This window comes from Lucilia sericata, unplaced genomic scaffold (genome assembly GCF_015586225.1).
Source record: "Lucilia sericata isolate MDLA Ls3-8-SP2 unplaced genomic scaffold, ASM1558622v1 Contig000260F_arrow, whole genome shotgun sequence".
Taxonomy (NCBI): Eukaryota; Metazoa; Arthropoda; class Insecta; order Diptera; family Calliphoridae; genus Lucilia; species Lucilia sericata.
This window is the reverse complement of record NW_023994285.1, coordinates 305,949-326,921: the sequence shown is the minus strand read 5'-3', so window position 1 is coordinate 326,921 and position 20,973 is coordinate 305,949. Positions and strand designations below refer to the sequence as shown.

The following is a 20,973-nucleotide window of genomic DNA, read 5'->3' as shown; positions in this document are numbered from 1 at the left end:
CTTGGCTACTCCATTGGCTAAATAATAGACTAGTTTATGGATAACCTATTGACTAATCTATTAGCTAGTCTAAATATAAACTAATCCATTGATTAGTCTTTAAACAAGTATATTGGCTAGTCCATGGTCTAGAGTATGGACTAGTTTTAGGACTAGTCTAATCTATTGACTAGTCTATGGAATAGTCTATTGACTAGCCTATGGAAAAGTTTATTGACTAGTCATTGGACATTCTACGGACTAATCTATAGACTGGTCTATATATTAATGTAATAGCTGGTCGATAGGCGAACCCATTGACTAGTCTATGAACTAGTCTATAGTCTATTGGATAGCCTATGGTTATGGATGTTCCATTTCCATGGAATTCTACGGACTAATCTATAGACTAGTCTATGGACTAATCTATGGACTAGTCTATGAGCTAATCTATGGACTAGTCTATGGACTAATTGACGGTCTATACAATATCCAGTCTATGTACAAATATATAGACTAGTCTATGAACTAGTCTTGTCTACGAACTAGTCTGTTGAAGAGTCTGTTAACAAGTCTATAGTCAAAACCATTGGCTAGTCTATGAAATAGTGTATAGACTAATTAAATGGCTAGTCTATAGTCAAAACCATTCGCTAGTCTTTGAACAAGTCTATTTGCTATTATATGGACTAGTCTATGGTGTTATATGAACTATTGACTAGTCTGTAGACTAATCTATAAGCTAATCTATAAACTAATCCATTGATTAGTCTATAAACTAGTCTATTGGCTAGTCCATGATATAGTCTGTGAACTGATCTAAGACTAGTCTATCTATTGACTGGTCTATGGAATAGTCTATTAGCTAGTATATGGGTTAATTTATGAACTAATATATTGATTATTCAATGGACTAGTCTATGGATAATCCATTGACACGTCAATATATTAAGTAATCTAATTGCTAGTCTATAGAAGAATCCATTGACTAGTCTAAAAGCTAGTCTATTGGCTTGCCTATGTACTAATCAAGGGACTAGTCTATGGACTATGCTCTGAACTAGTCTATGGACTAACTGACGGACTATTCGTTTGTCTAGTCATGGATATTTCTATTACCTCTTGACTAGTTTAAGAATGATCTATTGGATAGTCTAAAAACGAATATAATGGCCGGTCTGTGGACAAATATATTGACTAGTCTAGTCTACGAACTAGTCTGTTGAAGAGTCTGTTGACAAGTCTATAGTCGAAGCCATTGACTAGTCTATGAAATATTATATTAACTACTATATGGACTGTTATATGAACTGTTCCATAGATTATTCTATGGACTGTTCTATGGACTATTCTATGCATTGTTCTATGGACTATTGTATGGACTGTTGTATGGACTATTATCTGGACTGTTTTATGGACAAGTCTATAGATTAATCGCCGGACTAGTCTATTGATTAGTTTACTGACTGCTATATTGATTAGTCTATGGAAATGTCTATTGGCACGATTCTAATGGTCTTATGGCAAATATATTGACTTGTCTATGAATTAGTCTATCTAATGAACTCGTCTATTGATTAGTCTATAAACTAATCCATTGACTAGTTTATAAACTAGTCTATGGACTATTCCATAGACTGTTCTATAGACTAGTATATTGAGTAGTCTATGGACTAATCGATGGACAAGTCTGCTGCCTATTGTATTGACTATTCTATTGATAAGCCTATGAATAATATTTTGGGTGGCCATTGATTGATCTATTGACCACTGTATGAACTTGCCTATTGACTGGATGACCAGACCATAACCAGTCTAACTAAACATTCCGTTATTGATAACATTTCCTGTCTCTCACTTGCTTAGGTTCATGACAATACATAAAATCTGTTTTGATTTTTTTTAATTTTTAATTAAAATATGTAAAATTTTAGCTACGCTTTAAAATCATGATTTAACAATAAAATTTTTGAACATTTTTGTTTTTTTTTTTCATTAGCATAAAAATAACCTAAATTAAAATTTATTAAGTTTCCACTTCAGTTAATTTGCTTCATATTAAATAATTTCTTTTATTTTCTGTCCAGAATTTCTTTATTAATCAAATTATAAAGCTATAAAAGGCATAAAGAAAATTCTGCTTTAAATTTAATAAATTATTTATTTTTTTATATTTTAATATACACATTTAACAATCCTGCTCATTTTCAAATCTTAACATTTTATGCTATACACTTGGATTTTTCTAAGGCTTTTAAAAAAGGATATACAACTTTAATTGATATTTTTTGCTTTTAAGGATTTAAATGTTAGAGAGATAGAAGATGTTATAAATAAATGAAATAAAAAACACAACATCAATATATAATAATAAAAAAATACAAGAGTGAGACAAATCTACAAAATATACATTAAAAGTGATTTTGGATAAGAAAATTTCTTATAATTTCTGTTTTGACTACACAAAAAATAAAATAAAATTAGAGGAACAAGGGCATTTCAAATCATTAGCCATCAATAAAGAGTTTATCGATATTTTTTTGATTATTTTATATAAGTTTTTGTTTTTACAATGATTTAACAACATTACAAAAATAAGTTTATGATTAAATTTAAGAAAATAGTTGAGAATTAATGAAAAAAATTTAAAAAAAAAGTTTGTTATTTTACAAATGTTGGATAATAGACAAGGGCTATTGTTATGTGGTGTATTTTGAGGGGGGTCTTTTGAAAGTCGTTAGTAGAGTGGAGAGAGAAAGAGATTGAATAAAAACACAAATAGATAGAGGCAAAAAGGAGTTTGCTCTTAAGCTTTAAAATTTGGAAAAGTTTGTAAAATGTAGTTCCTCCCATCCGGAAGGATAAACATTGATACTAATTAAAAAAAGTAAGCAAAATTGCCCTTAACTTTACTGCTGTAAATAACAAGGATCAATGAGTTCTTCGTTTTTCAATTGTATTGTTATGGGAGATTATAGATATTGCAAATTTTGATTTGATTTAAAGAAAACGTTATTTTCAAAATCTTGATCTATTAATATTGCCGATATTTAAACAAGAATCATTTTAAAAATGCAGATCTTTGACTATCAACCGCAGTCTATAGTACTTCTCAAGATTTGCAATTAGAATCGACTTTTGTTCCAAAGTTTAGAATATAACTAATACAGAAATTGTGTAAACCACAACATCACAAAGGTCAGAAAAAACTTCGTGACCTTTGACCTCCAATAACTCGACTAATGCATTGAAATGACTTTATGTCGTTTGTTTAGAAGTTGACAATATAATATTTAAACCATTATTGCCTCTCCAACTAGATATGCTTCAGTCTCTTGTCCTCTCCAAGTTAGTCTTTTAATTTTAAGGTGTTAGTTTCAATAATTTTTTTTCAGTGTATTTTTTTTAGTATGTTTAAGAAATATGTTTATCTAAGGAATAATACAATTATATATATAATGACATTTGATTTTAATGCGTAAAACTATACAAAAAATAAAAGAAAAAAATAATTATAAAAAAAATAAAATATTAAAAATCAATTTAAATAAAAAAAGAAAATAAAATTGAAAATATTTCTTTTTTTTCATAAACCAAAAAATCGTAATTAAAAAATTTTTTTAAATTCTTTTTTTTTTCATATTTTTTTTGAATTTTTTTTTAGTTTTAAATTTCGTATTTTTTTTTCATCAAATACTGTTTGTTTTTCATTACTTCTTTTCAACTAACCTCAGACACAGGGAGAAGTTTCTATGTACTACAACTGACCTGTAGCACAGTGCCATCAAGGTGAATGTTACAAAAACGAACCCAACAACTGACATTAGTACACCAACTAAAAATACTGTATTTGAGCCATGGTAGTTCTCTATACGAGGTGGTTATTTATATATATTTTTTTAGTTATTTTTGTTAACAAAAAAAGTTTGTATTATTTTCATTTTTTATAGTTATTGTTTTTTGTTAAAAGTTATAAAATGTTATGGTTTTTATATTATTATAATATTTTAGCAGTAAAAAAAACATATAAAATTTAACAATTTTATAATAATGACATTATTAGGTGTAAAAGAGATAGAGAGAGTTTAGTAAAGCGGCCGTTTGCAAATTATAATAAAAAAGCGTAAATTAAATTAAAACAAAAACCGTTAGAAATATTAATTCATTCATTAAAAAAACATTGAACAGTTTTCAAATTAAAAACACATTAGAAGACAGAGAGTGGTAGTGGGTTGGATAGGAAAGGTCATAAAGTGGAAGAGGAAACATTTGCAAATTTATTTTAGTAAGGAGTGAACAAATCAAATAGGAAATAAATAGCAAATAAAGCATAATTAAATTTAAATAAAACCGTTACAAACATTGATCCATTCGTTTAGTTTAGTTAAATAGTGTTAGTGTGTTTCGAAAGGGTTTTTTTTTAAATTTATTTATTAGTTTTTTAATGTAATAGTAGTAGTAATAGTTTTTTTCAGACAAACGTAGATTTAGTTATAATTTAATTTTATTTTTTATAGTTTTTTGTTATATAAATAATATTTTTTTTTAGTTTTATTTTATTTTGCAGTAGTTTTGTTGATTTACGCAGTTTCCGTCGTAGTGGTATTGGTAGTAGTTGACATTGACAGACAGTTGCGGAAATATATTAAAGTAATTGTTTAATGTTAGAATTAGTTTTAACTTACAAAAAAAAAAAAATGTTTATAAAATATATGGTCTATTTTTTCTCATAGTAAGACATCAACTAAGTAATACATTTTGAAATGTACACATGTGGACAGAAAACTAGGTGTAGAATTAATTTTTATTTGAAATAGTGTAATTTTTGTCAGATTAGAGAATCCCAGAATTCTTAAATGGACCATAAATTAAGTGCATATAAAATAACCTGATGTTGAAATTTTGTCCAGGAGGAATTGGGGGTATATCTTGATCCAATTTGTTTACCTAAATTCTTCTAAGGTTGTACAGAATTAAGTTAAGACAAAGTCTAGCTTATTGTTAAGCTTTCGCAGGGAGCAAATAAGAACGCAGATATCAGTAATAACGGGACACTGTCTCCAGTACAATGACTACTGCAGAAGTTGTCTCAATGAGGTGGAAGAGGAGACTATATCTCATCACCTCTGTTACTGACCGACATTTAATGGTAACAGGAAATTCTATTTTGGATTTGCTTTTCGCCCTTGTGTGGAAGATATATCCGGGATAAATCTAAAGAATATCCAAAATTTCGTGAATCGAACTATTTGGTTTAACTTTGGAAGTAGTGAGTAGTTTTTTTTATAGAAAAAGACTCCTATGACCAATAGGGCATCAAAACGGGACCGAAATTAGACGGACCCACTGAGCCACTTACCTGCTGCTGTTCTCTCTTGTTTGTAGGATATATCGGGGATAAATCTAAAGAATATCCTAAATTTTGTGAATCGAACCGCTTGGTTTAACTCTGGAAGTAGTGAGTAGTGTTTATAGAAAAAGACTCCTGTGACCAATAGGGCATCACTGCGGGACCGAAATCAGACGGACCCACTGAGCCACTTAAGACAAAGACATACCTTAAGAAGGAACATTTGTGTAAAATTTCTTTAATTTTTTAATTAATGTTGGACCAATCCCATGCAGGACTTCCAAAAGTATTTGTTAGTTTGACTATATTTAATGGTCTAGCAACACCAAGGCCACAAGTTCAGCTGTGGCGAATATTTAAAAAATTTTAGAAAATTTTTTAGACATCAAAATAAGTTTTTTTTTTCATTTATTTCTTTAAATTTTTCCAAAATAATACGAATTTCACAAATAAATAGCTTCCATCCCTGATTTCAGACGTTGACTGTAGACATAATGAAAACAAAAATATATATTGTTGTTGTTTTATCGCATTTTTAACATAATTTTATAGACTGTTTAAGGGTCCTTCACATGATCACACTTTATGTATATAAAGTCTAATGAAAAACCAAAATTAATTTCCATCCATATGACGAAAAAGAGAATAAAAGTTTGGAAACAGCTGTTTCCAAAGTAAGATGGAAACAGCTGTTTCAATTTATTTTGTATGTGTTTACATAAAAATACATTTCTGATCTAATGCGACTTGCTTGTTTTTTGAATTATTTCAAAAAATGAAGAGAGCCATACGACTGTAAAATTTTTCATTCGTATTTTCTTTAATTATATATTGCGTTTAGACGATCCCATCTGTACTCTTCTACACAAAATTTTGACAGATCATATTACTTGTATGCTAGTGGGAAGGGGGCTTTAGGAATTTGTCTGTTGTCTGCAATATTTATAAACCGATTTTGCTAATTTTAAATATAAAACTTCTCAAAAGTTTGACAGAATTATTAACGATTTGGATCCCGAAGATCTCTGGGGTCAAAAGACATTCAGACACCTAGAGGTAGGAACAGATAGACTGAAAATTATCTTATTTGCATAAATACGTATAAATAACAGATGAATACACCTATTTTTCTGACCACATGTGTAAGTTTATTTTTCAATACGATTATTATTAACGTATTTTATTGTTGTATTAAAAAAATCCTGTAAAATAGGATGAATAAATAAAATCTCAGCACGCTATGACAATGGTAATCCTAAGAGCGCGCGGGTACAGGAAACAAAACTTAAAGTTTTTTTTTTTCCTTTTTTTTAATATAAATATTGAGCCTTAATTTGTTTTATTGCAATCTTTTTTTTTTCTTTTGTTATCAATTGTTTGTTGTGTGAGATTTTGATGGACATTTTTTTGTAGTTGTTTTTTTTATTTATTTATTTGTTGTTGAAAAATGTCATGCAAAAATAGATGTGAAAAGAAAAAAAAGATTTATGTACGAGTATGTTGTTTGAAAAAAAAAAAATTTCAAAAAGAGGGAGGGAACCAAAAAAAGGGAAAATTGAATTTCAAAAAATATATATTAGCATATCCGGCTATAAAAGCAATTTGGGTTGGGCGTTGTTGTAAGGGTAGTATTTAGGTTGCAATGATTAATTGAGAATTTGTATAAGATTTTTTTTTTTGATTTTATAGAATTTGACATAATCAATTGTGCTTTATATGTCGATTAGATGACAGCTTTCAATGTTTAAATGCTTAATTTTTTTTTGAAAATGTTTTCAAAGTTTTGGTTGCAAAATTTTCGAGTCAAAAATATGTTTGAATGATGTTACAAAAAGTACAGACGGACTTCAACAAATCGATGCAGAAAGCAATTCTGGGATTTTGGACAATAAATTTTAAGTTTGACAAATATTACTATAAACTTATTACTATAGTGAAATATGCAGTAATCGCTCCGGGACGAAGACAATTACATTGCAATTTTAACTTTAAATAAAAAAACTGATTATAAATAATTGTGTACTTAAAATTATTACTTAATTTTTCTTACATATGTCATGTTTTGGGTTGTTTTTTTTTTGATATTTCACAATTGTTTATGAATTTGAAAACAGCATCAGTTATTGTTATAAATACAATTTCACACTTTTTAATACAAAAAAACTTAGCACTTTTTCACTTTAACACTTTTTTACTTTAGAAGTTTTTTTAAAGGCGATAATAAATTAAACAAATAAAGAAAAATTTAAATAAATAAAAATATGTCATAATTATAATAAATAAACTCACACACATAACTATACAATTAATTATGACTTAAGCACATTGATGACAATATTTATACTTATTTACATTATAAACCGTTGATATTGTCAAAAGGTACAAAACGTTTAGTATACCTTTTTTTGGAATACAAAAAAAAAAAAAAATCTGCTTATTTTAAGAGGATTTACACATATTGCTTTTAGTCAATTTAAAGTTTTAAAAAGTAAAATGTTGGACCAAACTGCTTTACTATTATACATACATATGTATGTGTGTGTTTGTTTGAAAAGAAACAATTTGTTTTAATAATTATTATAAATTTCGCATAATGACACGTATGAATGCATATTTTAATTACTTTTTTATTTTAATGAGGGATTACATGTTAACGAGGTCTTTTTTCTGTTATTATTATTGATATTTTTATTTTAATTATAAAGTGAGAAGTCTAGTATGGAAATTAAATCAATGAAAATTATTATGTCAAATAAATAATTATTTTATGATTAATTAAACTATAAAATTAAGGTAAGAACAAATTTTATCAGTTAGTTTTGAGGGAAAAATATATATATTGAGGAAAAAAGTGCAAGATACTTTTAGGCCAATTACGTACAAATAAGTGCAGAAATATAATCTTGTACATACATTCTTAAAGAATAAAAAAAAAAATTGGAAAATTTTTAAAATTGTGGGTTATTTTTTAATAAAAATCAAATTAAAAAAAAAACATAATTTTATTTGTAAAAGTTTTGATAAACTATCTTAGTGTGGGTCTGTTTCAGTTCTCACAAACATAAACATGATTATATGAAAAATTCTCTTTCCATTTTGTTTGGAACTGAACTTACATATATACCTTTCCTTTTATATCCTATAACATGGTAGTGTAACACTTTAAAATAATCGTCCTTTATCAGCCTTGAAGCGTACTCATCGGCTTTGTCGCCTCGTCATAGTCTAGTCATAGTCTAGTCATAGTCTAGTCATAGTCTAGTCATAGTCTAGTCATAGTCTAGTCATAGTCTAGTCATAGTCTAGTCATAGGTCTAGTCATAGTCTAGTCATAGTCTAGTCATAGTCTAGTCATAGTCTAGTCATAGTCTAGTCATAGTCTAGTCATAGTCTAGTCATAGTCTAGTCATAGTCTAGTCATAGTCTAGTCATAGTCTAGTCATAGTCATAGTCTAGTCATAGTCTAGTCATAGTCTAGTCATAGTCTAGTCATAGTCTAGTCATAGTCTAGTCATAGTCTAGTCATAGTCTAGTCATAGTCTAGTCATAGTCTAGTCATAGTCTAGTCATAGTCTAGTCATAGTCTAGTCATAGTCTAGTCATAGTCTAGTCATAGTCTAGTCATAGTCTAGTCTAGTCATAGTCTAGTCATAGTCTAGTCATAGTCTAGTCATAGTCTAGTCATAGTCTAGTCATAGTCCTAGTCATAGTCTAGTCATAGTCTAGTCATAGTCTAGTCATAGTCCTAGTCATAGTCTAGTCATAGTCTACGTCATAGTCTAGTCTAGTCTAGTCATAGTCGAGTCATAGTCTAGTCATAGTCCTAGTCAGAGTCTAGTCATAGTCTAGTCATAGTCTATAGCTAGTCATAGTCTAGTCATAAGTCTAGTAGTCTAGTCATAGTCTAGTCATAGTCCTAGTCATAGTTAGTCTAGTCATAGTCTAGTCATAGTCTAGTCATAGTCTAGTCATAGTCTAGTCATAGTCTAGTCATAGTCTAGTCATAGTCCTAGTCATAGTCTAGTCATAGTCTAGTCATAGTCGAGTCATAGTCTAGTCATAGTCTAGTCATAGTCTAGTCATAGTCTAGTCATAGTCCTAGTCATAGTCTAGTCATAGTCTAGTCATAGTCTAGTCATAGTCTAGTCATAGTCTAGTCATAGTCTAGTCATAGTCTAGTCATAGTCTAGTCATAGTCTAGTCATAGTCTAGTCATAGTCTAGTCATAGTCTAGTCCTTAGTTAGTCATAGTCTAGTCATAGTCTAGTCATAGTCTAGTCATAGTCTAGTCATAGTCTAGTCATAGTCTAGTCATAGTCTAGTCATAGTCTAGTCATAGTCTAGTCATAGTCTAGTCATAGTCTAGTCATAGTCTAGTCATAGTCTAGTCATAGTCTAGTCATAGTCTAGTCATAGTCTAGTCATAGTCTAGTCATAGTCTAGTCATAGTCTAGTCATAGTCTAGTCATAGTCTAGTCATAGTTAGTCATAGTCTAGTCATAGTCTAGTCATAGTCTAGTCATAGTCTAGTCATAGTCTAGTCATAGTCTAGTCATAGTCTAGTCATAGTCTAGTCATAGTCTAGTCATAGTCTAGTCATAGTCTAGTCATAGTCTAGTCATAGTCTAGTCATAGTCTAGTCATAGTCTAGTCATAGTCTAGTCATAGTCTAGTCATAGTCTAGTCATAGTCTAGTCATAGTCTAGTCATAGTCTAGTCATAGTCTATAGTCTATAGTCTAGTCTATAGTCTAGTCTATAGTCTAGTCTATAGTCTAGTCTATAGTCTAGTCTATAGTCTAGTCTATAGTCTAGTCTATAGTCTAGTCTATAGTCTAGTCTATAGTCTAGTCTATAGTCTAGTCTATAGTCTAGTCTATAGTCTAGTCTATAGTCTAGTCTATAGTCTAGTCTATAGTCTAGTCTATAGTCTAGTCTATAGTCTAGTCTATAGTCTAGTCTATAGTCTAGTCTATAGTCTAGTCTATAGTCTAGTCTATAGTCTAGTCTATAGTCTAGTCTATAGTCTAGTCTATAGTCTAGTCTATAGTCTAGTCTATAGTCTAGTCTATAGTCTAGTCTATAGTCTAGTCTATAGTCTAGTCTATAGTCTAGTCTATAGTCTAGTCTATAGTCTAGTCTATAGTCTAGTCTATAGTCTAGTCTATAGTCTAGTCTATAGTCTAGTCTATAGTCTAGTCTATAGTCTAGTCTATAGTCTAGTCTATAGTCTAGTCTATAGTCTAGTCTATAGTCTAGTCTATAGTCTAGTCTATAGTCTAGTCTATAGTCTAGTCTATAGTCTAGTCTATAGTCTAGTCTATAGTCTAGTCTATAGTCTAGTCTATAGTCTAGTCTATAGTCTAGTCTATAGTCTAGTCTATAGTCTAGTCTATAGTCTAGTCTATAGTCTAGTCTATAGTCTAGTCTATAGTCTAGTCTATAGTCTAGTCTATAGTCTAGTCTATAGTCTAGTCTATAGTCTAGTCTATAGTCTAGTCTATAGTCTAGTCTATAGTCTAGTCTATAGTCTAGTCTATAGTCTAGTCTATAGTCTAGTCTATAGTCTAGTCTATAGTCTAGTCTATAGTCTAGTCTATAGTCTAGTCTATAGTCTAGTCTATAGTCTAGTCTATAGTCTAGTCTATAGTCTAGTCTATAGTCTAGTCTATAGTCTAGTCTATAGTCTAGTCTATAGTCTAGTCTATAGTCTAGTCTATAGTCTAGTCTATAGTCTAGTCTATAGTCTAGTCTATAGTCTAGTCTATAGTCTAGTCTATGTCTATAGTCTAGTCTATCGTCTAGTCTATCGTCTAGTCTATCGTCTAGTCTATCGTCTAGTCTATCGTCTAGTCTATGGTCTAGTCTATAGTCTAGTCTATAGTCAAGTCATAGTCAAGTCATATTTATCCTTCATTTTGGGAGTTATTAGTTTCTGTCTTATTTCTCTAATTCCCTTTTAAAACCCCAGATTGGAGTCTCTTTTTGTTCATGTAAATTTGTAGGATGACAAAATAAAACAGAAATTTAAAAAATTAATTTATCACACATACTTTCACTTATTAATTTTTGTATTTATAAATATTTGGAAGAGTATTTAGAGAAAACACATTTATACACTTATATTAATCACAATAATAAAAATAATAGTCACATCATCATAATCATTATTATTGTTTTAAGTATAACATGGAAAAACAATAACAATAATAATAACAAATATATTTGTTATGTACACAAATTATTTGCGCAAGAGAAAAATAGGGAATCAATTCAATAAATAAATGTATTTGTATAAAACTAAGAAAATAAACGGAAGTATAGGGAAATAGACAAAAACTGACAGTGAGAGAAAGACACAATGTTAAAGAATGAGAGAGTAAATATGTTAAGACTTTAGAAATTTATAAAAAATGTATTATAAGAACAGACGCACACACTCACACACTCATAAACATACATAAGTAGATATACAGTTATACATTTATAGATATATTCTTATAAATATTATACATTTACATACACACACTCAAATGCACACCAATATAAATAGTTACCAATAATAAAAGTTTAAGATATTTTGTTGGAAATAAGTTAATAATTATAGAAAATATTCAAATAAATATTATTTATTGTTGTAGTATAAGTATTAGATAAAAACATAAACACTTTCACGCACTCACATGATCACACACTTACACTTTGACACACACACAAAATAGAAAATAACAAACAACCTTACATACTCAGAAACGTATGTTTGTATATATGTAAATAGGAAATACTATATAGAAAAACCCAAATTCTGTTTATTTATATGTGTTTTAAATAATTATAGTTGTGTATGTACAAGTGTAGGTATTTATATATTTTTGTATTTGTTAGTTCTGTGTATGTGTGTTTTTTAGGCATGGCAATGAGAGGAGACATCGTTAGTTTTTTTTTTCGTTTTTAGTTTCTATTTAAAATACATACATATTTAATTTTTATTTTTTGTAGAGAAGGTACTTTCCTTGCTAGTTTGTTGTTTTGTTTATATTTTATGGCAAAAAGCAAAATTTGTTTTTCATTTTTCATATTTATTTTTGTATAAACAACTTAAATAAATATATTTTAGGACAGAAAACCAAGCAAAGATTTTTTTATGTAATTTTTTTTTATATAGTTTTAGCTTTATATAATTTTTTAGTTGCAAATATATTATAATTTTTGTTTAATATTTTTTTCTTTCGTATACTTTTTGTATTAAACCCAATTGAAAAGAAACCAAATTTGTATAGTGATAATTATTATAATTAAAAACGTAATGAAACTAAATTTGCAAATTGTAATTAAAATTTAAATAAAAATTATATTTTTTTAATTTATAACAAAATTTTGTACATTTATATAAAATACTAATTGAAGTGAAGTATATTTTTCAAAAAATTTCTTCATAAGATATTTTACTTAAATATATAATTAGAACCAGACGTCGCAAACTCAAATTTGATATATGTTTTTGTTATAATAACTAAGGGGGGAGGTAATGATTATATTTACATTTAAAGTAACTGTAATTAAAGTTTTAACAATTACACTTACCTTTAATTGTAATTGAAGTTTTGCCAATTACAATTATTTGTAATTAAGGTTTTGCATATTACAATTACTTGTTATTGTATTTGAAATTTTGCAATTTCAATTACTTGTAATTGTAATTGAAAAAATTTCCAAATACAATTACTTGCTGTTGTGAATTTTGTTCCTTATAATTACTTGTAATTTGTAATCAGTGATACCTTAATTACAAATACAAGAATTACAAGTAATTATAATTGTCAAAAACTTTAATTAGAATTACATAAGAAATTTTACTTAAATATATAATTAGAACCAGTCATCGGAAACTCAAATTTGATAGATGTTTTGTTATATGCAAATGCAATGATTACATTTTTCATTACATTTGCATTTGAAGTAATTGTAATTAAAGCTTTACCAATTACAATTACTTTTAATTGTAATTGAAGATTTGTCAATTACAATTATTTGTAATTGTAATTAAGGTTTTGCAAATTACAATTGCTTGTTATTGCATTTAAAGTTTTGCAATTCAATTACTTGTAATTGTAATTGAAAAAATGTCCAAATATAGTTACTTGCAGTTGTGAATTTTGTAATCAGTGATATCTAAATTACAAATAAAAGTAATTTTTCAATTAGAATTACAAGTAATTGTAATTGTCAAAACTTTAATTACAATTACAAGTAATTAGTTACTGGTGAGTTACAATTACAACTAATTGGTTATTGCTCAATTACATATTACAAGTAATTGTAATTGACCATGTAATGAATTACTTTACATAATCATTACCCCCCCATGTCTGGTAAATAGTCAAGTTAAACTCATCTCCTAAATCAGTCAAAGTCATACGCACAGTTATAGTCATAGTTGAAGTCATAATCAAAGTGAAAGTCAGAGTTATAGTCAATGTCATATTAAAGATCGTAATCATAGTTAAAGAAAAAGCCATAGACAAAGTCATAGTCATAATGAAAGGCATATTTAAGGCCATAGTCATAGTCAACATTATAGTCAAAGTCGTAATCAAAGTCATAGTTAAATATAAACAAAGTTATAGTCATATAGCTTTATTCATAAACATTTATCAAAGGTTTATAAAACAAATTTTGATGCAAACTTGCTTTATAAACTTTTGATAAATGTTTATAATAAGAGGAGTTAAAGCCATAGTCAGAGCTGAAGGCGTGCAAAAGTAAATAGTCGAGGAAAAAGTCATAGTCAAACGCATATTTATAAAAATCATTATAGTCAAAGACATTGTTAAAGCTTAGTCAATGTCCAAAAATTTGTGACTTCAAGTAGTATTTTATATAAAATTCTAAATTTTCTTCAAAAATAAAATTTAACTACCAAAATATTTTTTACAAAAAATAAAATAATTTCAATTTACAAACTCAAAAACTAAAATCAATAATAAAATTTTGTTCAAATTTTATATAAACACTTTGAATTAATTTTTTTTCGGTTTTTTGCTTGGTACTCTACCTGTAACAAACGGCCAGTGTTGCAAAACTAATGAAGACACATTTGACGATAACGGTTAAAATGATGACCATGGATAAAGTGCTGATTCTATCTTGATCGGAAGATCCTGTAAAATGTATGATTAGGAAGGAAGATGACGTATACTTAAGACAAAGAATAATTTTCAAATGTTTTGTTTTTATTGTGGTTGTTAGGCAACATATAAAATATGTTTTTCATTTAATAAATTGCATTTTTAATATTTAAGAAAAATATGCTTAACAAAAATTGTGTAAATTGACCACATTCTCTTACTTAAATGCTGGATTACCATTGTCATTTGTTGAATTTGTCACTTGTGAATTATTAATAAATATTTCATATAGTTTTTTTTGTTTGTTTTCAATTCACAAATTAAGTTTAACTTATTACTGAAGATTTAAATAAAAATTAATTTTCAGTTTTCTTTTAATATAATGAAATATTTTCTGTTGTAGCTACTTTTTTTGGTTAAGGTTTTCATTGGTATTTGGTTTCTTTATATTCTTTATTAATTTTATTTATTTTTTTTTGTAAAAAAATATGTAATTGTATTTATGATTCATTTAGCTTACCATACGGCGTTTCCTTCTTTTCCATTTTGATTGTATTTTCTGGTGTTGGCAGAGCTTCAGTTGGCAGTGGTGTAGTTAATAAAACAATTAAACTGCAATCAATACCTCCCCATCCCATGTCGCAAAAACATTTATTCGTATTCGTACAAACCTGTAGCAGAGTAGCAGATATAAATGTGAAAAATGAGAGAAAATTGCAAATTTAATTATTGAAATGATATTAAAAATTATTAACAACGTCTCTAGGGAGCTAGTGGCTGGGTAAAATTAAATTGGGGATTTTCAGCAAATAATTTAACAAATGAATGTTGCAAAAATTACCATACGATTTAAGTTATTTATGTGTATCAAGGTAAGTATTGAAAGGAGTTTGTTAGTTTTAAGAGAAAAAATTTAAAATAATTTTACATATTTTTCGAATGATCATTAATATTATTACAGTTTATAATATTTTCATATATGTAGTACTAGTTTTTGTATATTTTTTTCGTAGTACTTTTGCTAGAGTTGAAAATATTACAACAGTATGAGTTGAAAACGATGGTATTTATATGAGTTTAAAGGGAGGTAATTCTGTCTTTGTAGTATATTTAAAAGAGTTGCAAACATGCTAATGTTTGGATACAATGTCTGAAATATTTTATATAAATTTAAAACTGTTACTTTTCCTTCGTCTTTCTGTATTATTTGTATTTAATATATTGTATATTTCCAAGATCTATCTGCAATTTGTTATACCACTTTACCCCACTGTTGTGGAGAGGTTAAATTGGGTTTGTGCTTATGTATGTAATGCTAAGAAATATTGGTTCTTTATCCACCTTAAAGTGTACTGAAAGGCTCAGAATGGATTTACATTGTCCGTCCATCCGTCTGTCAGTCTGTCTGTATGTCAGTCTGACATTTTAGTGCATTTCTTAACTTCTTAAAGCCAGCGCAACCACACTACTGAGATGGCTCTGTTGATTCGGCAACAGCACCTAGAGACGTATTTGGTAGTCCTAAATAACCAGCCAATAAATCAGGATCCCTCTGTATGTCAGATAATGTGACAAAGGATGTAGAAATTTCCAAAGTCAATTCGAACCCAATAATTGCCCCGACAAGTTGAGTTTCAAGTGTAGCATGAAACAATATGAATCCTGTTGAGATGGCAACAGCACCGAGAACTTCCCTGAAGTAAAAGGTCTACTAAATCAGTGCTAGTCTCCTGTCGGGCAGACGAGTCTTTCCCGATCGTTCACCAATTATATCAGTTTCATTCTCAGATCATGATGACAGGCAACTACCAAGTGTCAACCTGAAAATTCTCCAACTTATACTGGCACCCTACTACGCGAACGGGTTCAGGAATCCATCATAAGTTGTTCTGTCACATATAGGAGAGAGAATCCAGACATATTTGGCATTTGGATATATCAGTCCTTAAACCAACATTCTCTCCCCACGGATTTGGGAATAAACCGCAGCCACTACGTAGATCCCGAAGGAACCTCAACCAACTGACCAGCCAGGACAAGTACTGCGAGCAACTGGCCACCCGTAGTGCCAGATTATATGGTACTATGGTTAGACCCCATATCAAATCATTCCAAGGAAAGGCCGAAGGATCAAATGTATCCTGATCATCACCAGTTTAGGGACCCAGCAGACTAGAGGTATTGGTAGCACATATTTTCCCCGGTATATTTCAATAACACCAAGGTGGAGATTTCACCAAGGTAACATGCCCTCGGGGGTGTCTGTCTGTCAGTCCGTCCGTCCATCTGTGTAAACTTTGATGAAATTTTCCACATAAATTTTTCACAATTTTTGACTAAAGGACGTAGCCTATTTGAATTATTAAAAATGGTTCAATATTTGACCAGTCCCCATACAACCGTAACCCGAATATAGAGTTTTGAAGCTAAAACAAAGTTCCCCTCACAAACGTCCATTTAATTGCAAACATTAATATAACGGTGAAATTCAGCATAAATAAGTTTTACATAGACATAAATCCCTTCTCCTAATTTTATGAGGATCGGCCCCTATTTGACCCTAGATCTCATATAAAGCCATTTTTAACTATTGTCCACAAAATGTCTATTTTGTTTTGTGTATATTTTAGTCCACGAAACTTACCCCTCTTTCTGAGCATTCTTGACCCTGTTTATTTGTTGGACACTTGGTTTGATCCACATGAGGAAAAATACTAACACAAGTTTGATTTAAACAAATCAAATTGTCACCGCATGGAGTGCCATCCTTAACTAGACCATGATCGGGATACTCATTGGCATTGAGTTGGCCGCTGGTGGCTCTAAGGAAAGAAAAATAAATATATTTTATGACAAAATCAAATAACCTGAAATAAGTTAACAAATAACGACATACTTGCACTCATATTCCAAACCCTTAATTGAAATAATGGTTCTTGAATATAAATCACCCTCGTTAACGGGTTGACGTTCACCCTCCTTGCACTGCAAAGTACCACATTGAACATTTCTGCGGTAAAGAAATATTTGATTGAATATTAATTAGTTTTTTTTAGTATTAAAATGACACTTACTCAGCTTCACACTTAACGAAATTGTCTTTGCCATCACGACCACAGTGACCATTAATGGAACCTTTCGAATTGAATTGTTCGAAACACTCTTTATCGGCTGCCACACCACCATAACCCCAAATAGCTTCACATTGTAAATTTAATGTGGGACAGTCGCCTTGAAAACAATAGCCTGTGGAAAGTAAGAAAAGGACAAAGGAGATTTTTTTCCATTAATTAAACTAAAGAAAAGGAATATTAACAATACTACAAACCTGATACTCCGGATTTTGAATGGCCGCAAGGTGAACCATTTTTCTTGAAAACATCCATGGGACATTCGCCACTATCACCATCACAATATTCGGGTAAATCACATTCATTATGTGAGTCACGGCAGATATGATCCTTGGAACGTAACTGTCATAAGTAAACAAACAAAGAAACACATAAACACACAAATAACAGATAAATGAAATGTCATTGCAAATAGCAGGAAACGGAAGTAAACACAGCAAAGTGAGTATAATAAAATGTAATTAAAGTAAAAAAAAATTGTAAATAAATACAATGCATACAAGTTTAAGTAAAACTACTGGCACACAAATTGAAATGAAGTAAAATAATAATAAAAAAAAAACTTACGCGACATTGGTCACAACATGCACCCGTAGCACACTGTGCTTCCGACTTCAGTTTGCATGTTATACCATCACAACACGGATCCAAGGCACACTCCTCAAAGGTGCCACAGTCACATTCTTCATCTTCTTCAACAATTTTATTGCCACAATTGCGACGCATTTCGATCTGTAGGGAAATAAAATGTAAAGTATATTTTTAAGACAAACAATGAGAAATAAAACAAAACTGCAAACGAAAAGAAAATTAAGTTCATGTTCATGTAATAAAGAAAACAAGTTGCAAGTTACTTTAACATGCAACATAAATACAACCCATAGTTAATGGTAAGAACCTGCAACAATCCACATGGCCTTACTCACTAACTGAGCTGAAGCGCAGGTGAACAAGTGAGTAAGTATGTATGCGTTTATTCGTAGGAAAATTAATGGGCTACAAAATGAATATTCAATTGTAACCAAAAATTTATATATATAAAAAAAAAATAAAAATAAATAAAAGAATTGTTGTTGACTCTGCTATGTTTGCCAACAGTTGTTGTCAAAGTAATAAAATGCAATGAAAGATTTTTTTATACGTTTTTTATTTTTAATTTTTAGTTGGAGGATGTAAATTGCAGCTCAGTTCAGTTGTTTCCGCTGTATATAAATTATTTATGATGTTATTCTCTGTTTATGCTTGTGTTTGTGTATGGGTATGAAGTGTGCGTGTAGAAAAAGTAAATTAAGTAATTAAAATTATACCTTTTATTAAAATTTATATAATTGAGCCCTTTTTTATTTATAGTCAGTCATTTGTATTTTAATTTATTTAAATTATTCTTATTATGACGAATATATGTAGTATGTATGTGTGTAATAAAATGTAAATGCATGATAACTTTCAGTGATAATTGGAGGGTATACTTTTAGGAGATTAGTTTTATGGGGAAAGCTATTTACATAATTATGAAATAAGTTGGAATAAAGTATTAAGATTCTTATTGATAATAATTTTTCAAAGATTTATAAGTAGAATATATCTCGCATCAAAATTTGTACTTTAAACTTTTAATTTGTTTTATAAACCTTTAAATAAAATTATTATTATGAATAAGGCCCATAATATTATTTCTTAGTTGTACAATTTTCGCTTAAGACTTGATTTCACTAATTGTTAAAATATATCAAAATCATAAATAAATTTAGCATTAATAAAATTTTTATAACATCTCAAATATGGCCGAAAACGAAGCTTTTTTTCTAATTTTAGAGAAATTCGTTTTCGTCTCCTTTTAAAATTGTATCTATTCATACAAAATGTACTTCTAACACATTTTGTGTGAGGAGAGAGGAAGACAGACAGACAGACGTTTGAACGGACGTTAACTAATCGTTTCTGGAAGAATTTGAAACTACTTTATTCTACCGTTTCCTAAGACTTTGCTTATAAAACAAGAAATATTTGTTCAAGACTTTTTGAGTGTCCAAGATTATTCAAATGTATCCAACCGCTTTGAACGGTGGCAATTTTTGTACACGGTTCTGCTGGTCTATGTAAGATTACCACTGTTGCCCCGTTGCTTAACCTCCAAGATGCAAAAATATTACTTCCGTTTACAACCTCCTAGATAGGATGGCCTCTGTTTAGTCGGGAAAAGCACATAGAGTACATTCGTTACACCAAAACACGAATCTACCAAATAAGCCGAGGACTTCTTATTCATAACGTGGTAGATTTGGAAAGAACAAAGTAAATCCTGAACATACCTGGACAAGGAATGAAAGTGTGAGGTACATTTCATTCATCACCACTCAAACCCTTATCGTTCATTCGACACAGTCATAGAGAACAACATCCGACACACTCACTCTAGGTGTATGGGTGGGTAAGGTCCGTATACTTCTACATACATCACGTATCATATACACTTAACAGCAACGCATTTCCAACGCTTAGTCCCACAGTCACTCCTCTGTCTCGGCAACAGCACCGAACTTATCCCGAATTATACACTATACATCTCTCGAATTAGAATTTAATCTACAGCCACCACATGTACACCGAAGGGACCTCTCCAATCTACCCTGCGTACTAACGGTTCCCATGGTACCTGATTATGTGTGGAAAGGCTGTGGATATATTTGGTCATCACCAGTTTGTAGTCCCGGCAGACTTGAGGTATTGGTAGCAACTTTTTTTCACGGTATTGTGATAATACTAATATGAAGGTCTTTCAACAAGGTAACATGCCCCCGGGTAGAGTGGCTTACTGACAGTCGCACGGACAGACATCAATTAATCTTCGGAGGGATGTAATATCTGAATAATATCGACGAAGGCTTGCCAATGACAGAGAAAGTATTCCAGCGTTTCACTGTCATCTTCGCATGCTTAACATTTATCGGAATCCTTTCTGTATGTACACTAATAGTTCTAACCTCGGACTTATTCATTCTGAAGAGGCTTACTGTCTTGCTCGAGACTGTTGTATTAGTACGTCTTTGTTATTAGCAATCGATTTTATCATAAAATCATACGAAATTGGTGACCAATCTAAGCTGTAGAAGATCATGATAAATATCATGGGTCTCAAAAACTGATAATATCTAGGAGTTTTATTGGAAAACCCTCTAGTGGGAAAACTCTTTTTAAGGCAGTTTTCCGCATACGCTGTAATCGGCACCGAAAACGAAATTCCACACATTTGTGACGAAAAAAACTTATTTTTTCGGTACAAATATATGAAATTTAGTTTTCCGCACCGATTACGGTGTATGCGGAAATGAGCCTTAATAGAGATTTTTGTAGAAAATTGTTTATAAATTTACTTTCAAAAAATT

At 29.8% G+C, this 20,973-nt stretch overlaps 1 protein-coding gene across 12 annotated transcripts in view; it reads right to left on the bottom strand.

The window, feature by feature from the left end:
* The window catches only part of LOC119602889 (disintegrin and metalloproteinase domain-containing protein 9), a 333,169-nt gene that overhangs the window by 36,218 nt on the left and 275,978 nt on the right, over positions 1-20,973 (bottom strand). For 10 of the 12 annotated variants that reach the window (XR_005231379.1, XR_005231380.1, XM_037954681.1 and 7 more), the window contains exons 13-19: positions 18,155-18,319; positions 17,785-17,929; positions 17,531-17,702; positions 17,353-17,466; positions 17,101-17,278; positions 14,977-15,127; positions 3,709-3,847 (exon numbers count right to left, since the gene is read on the bottom strand). Coding sequence is in view for 10 of the 12 variants with exons in the window: in XM_037954681.1 (XP_037810609.1) it covers positions 3,709-3,847; positions 14,977-15,127; positions 17,101-17,278; positions 17,353-17,466; positions 17,531-17,702; positions 17,785-17,929; positions 18,155-18,319 (1,064 nt within the window). In the remaining 2 variants the exon portion in view is untranslated. The remainder of the gene's footprint in view (positions 1-3,708; positions 3,848-14,976; positions 15,128-17,100; positions 17,279-17,352; positions 17,467-17,530; positions 17,703-17,784; positions 17,930-18,154; positions 18,320-20,973) is intronic. The other 2 variants (XM_037954674.1, XM_037954676.1) reach the window with 1 other exon arrangement.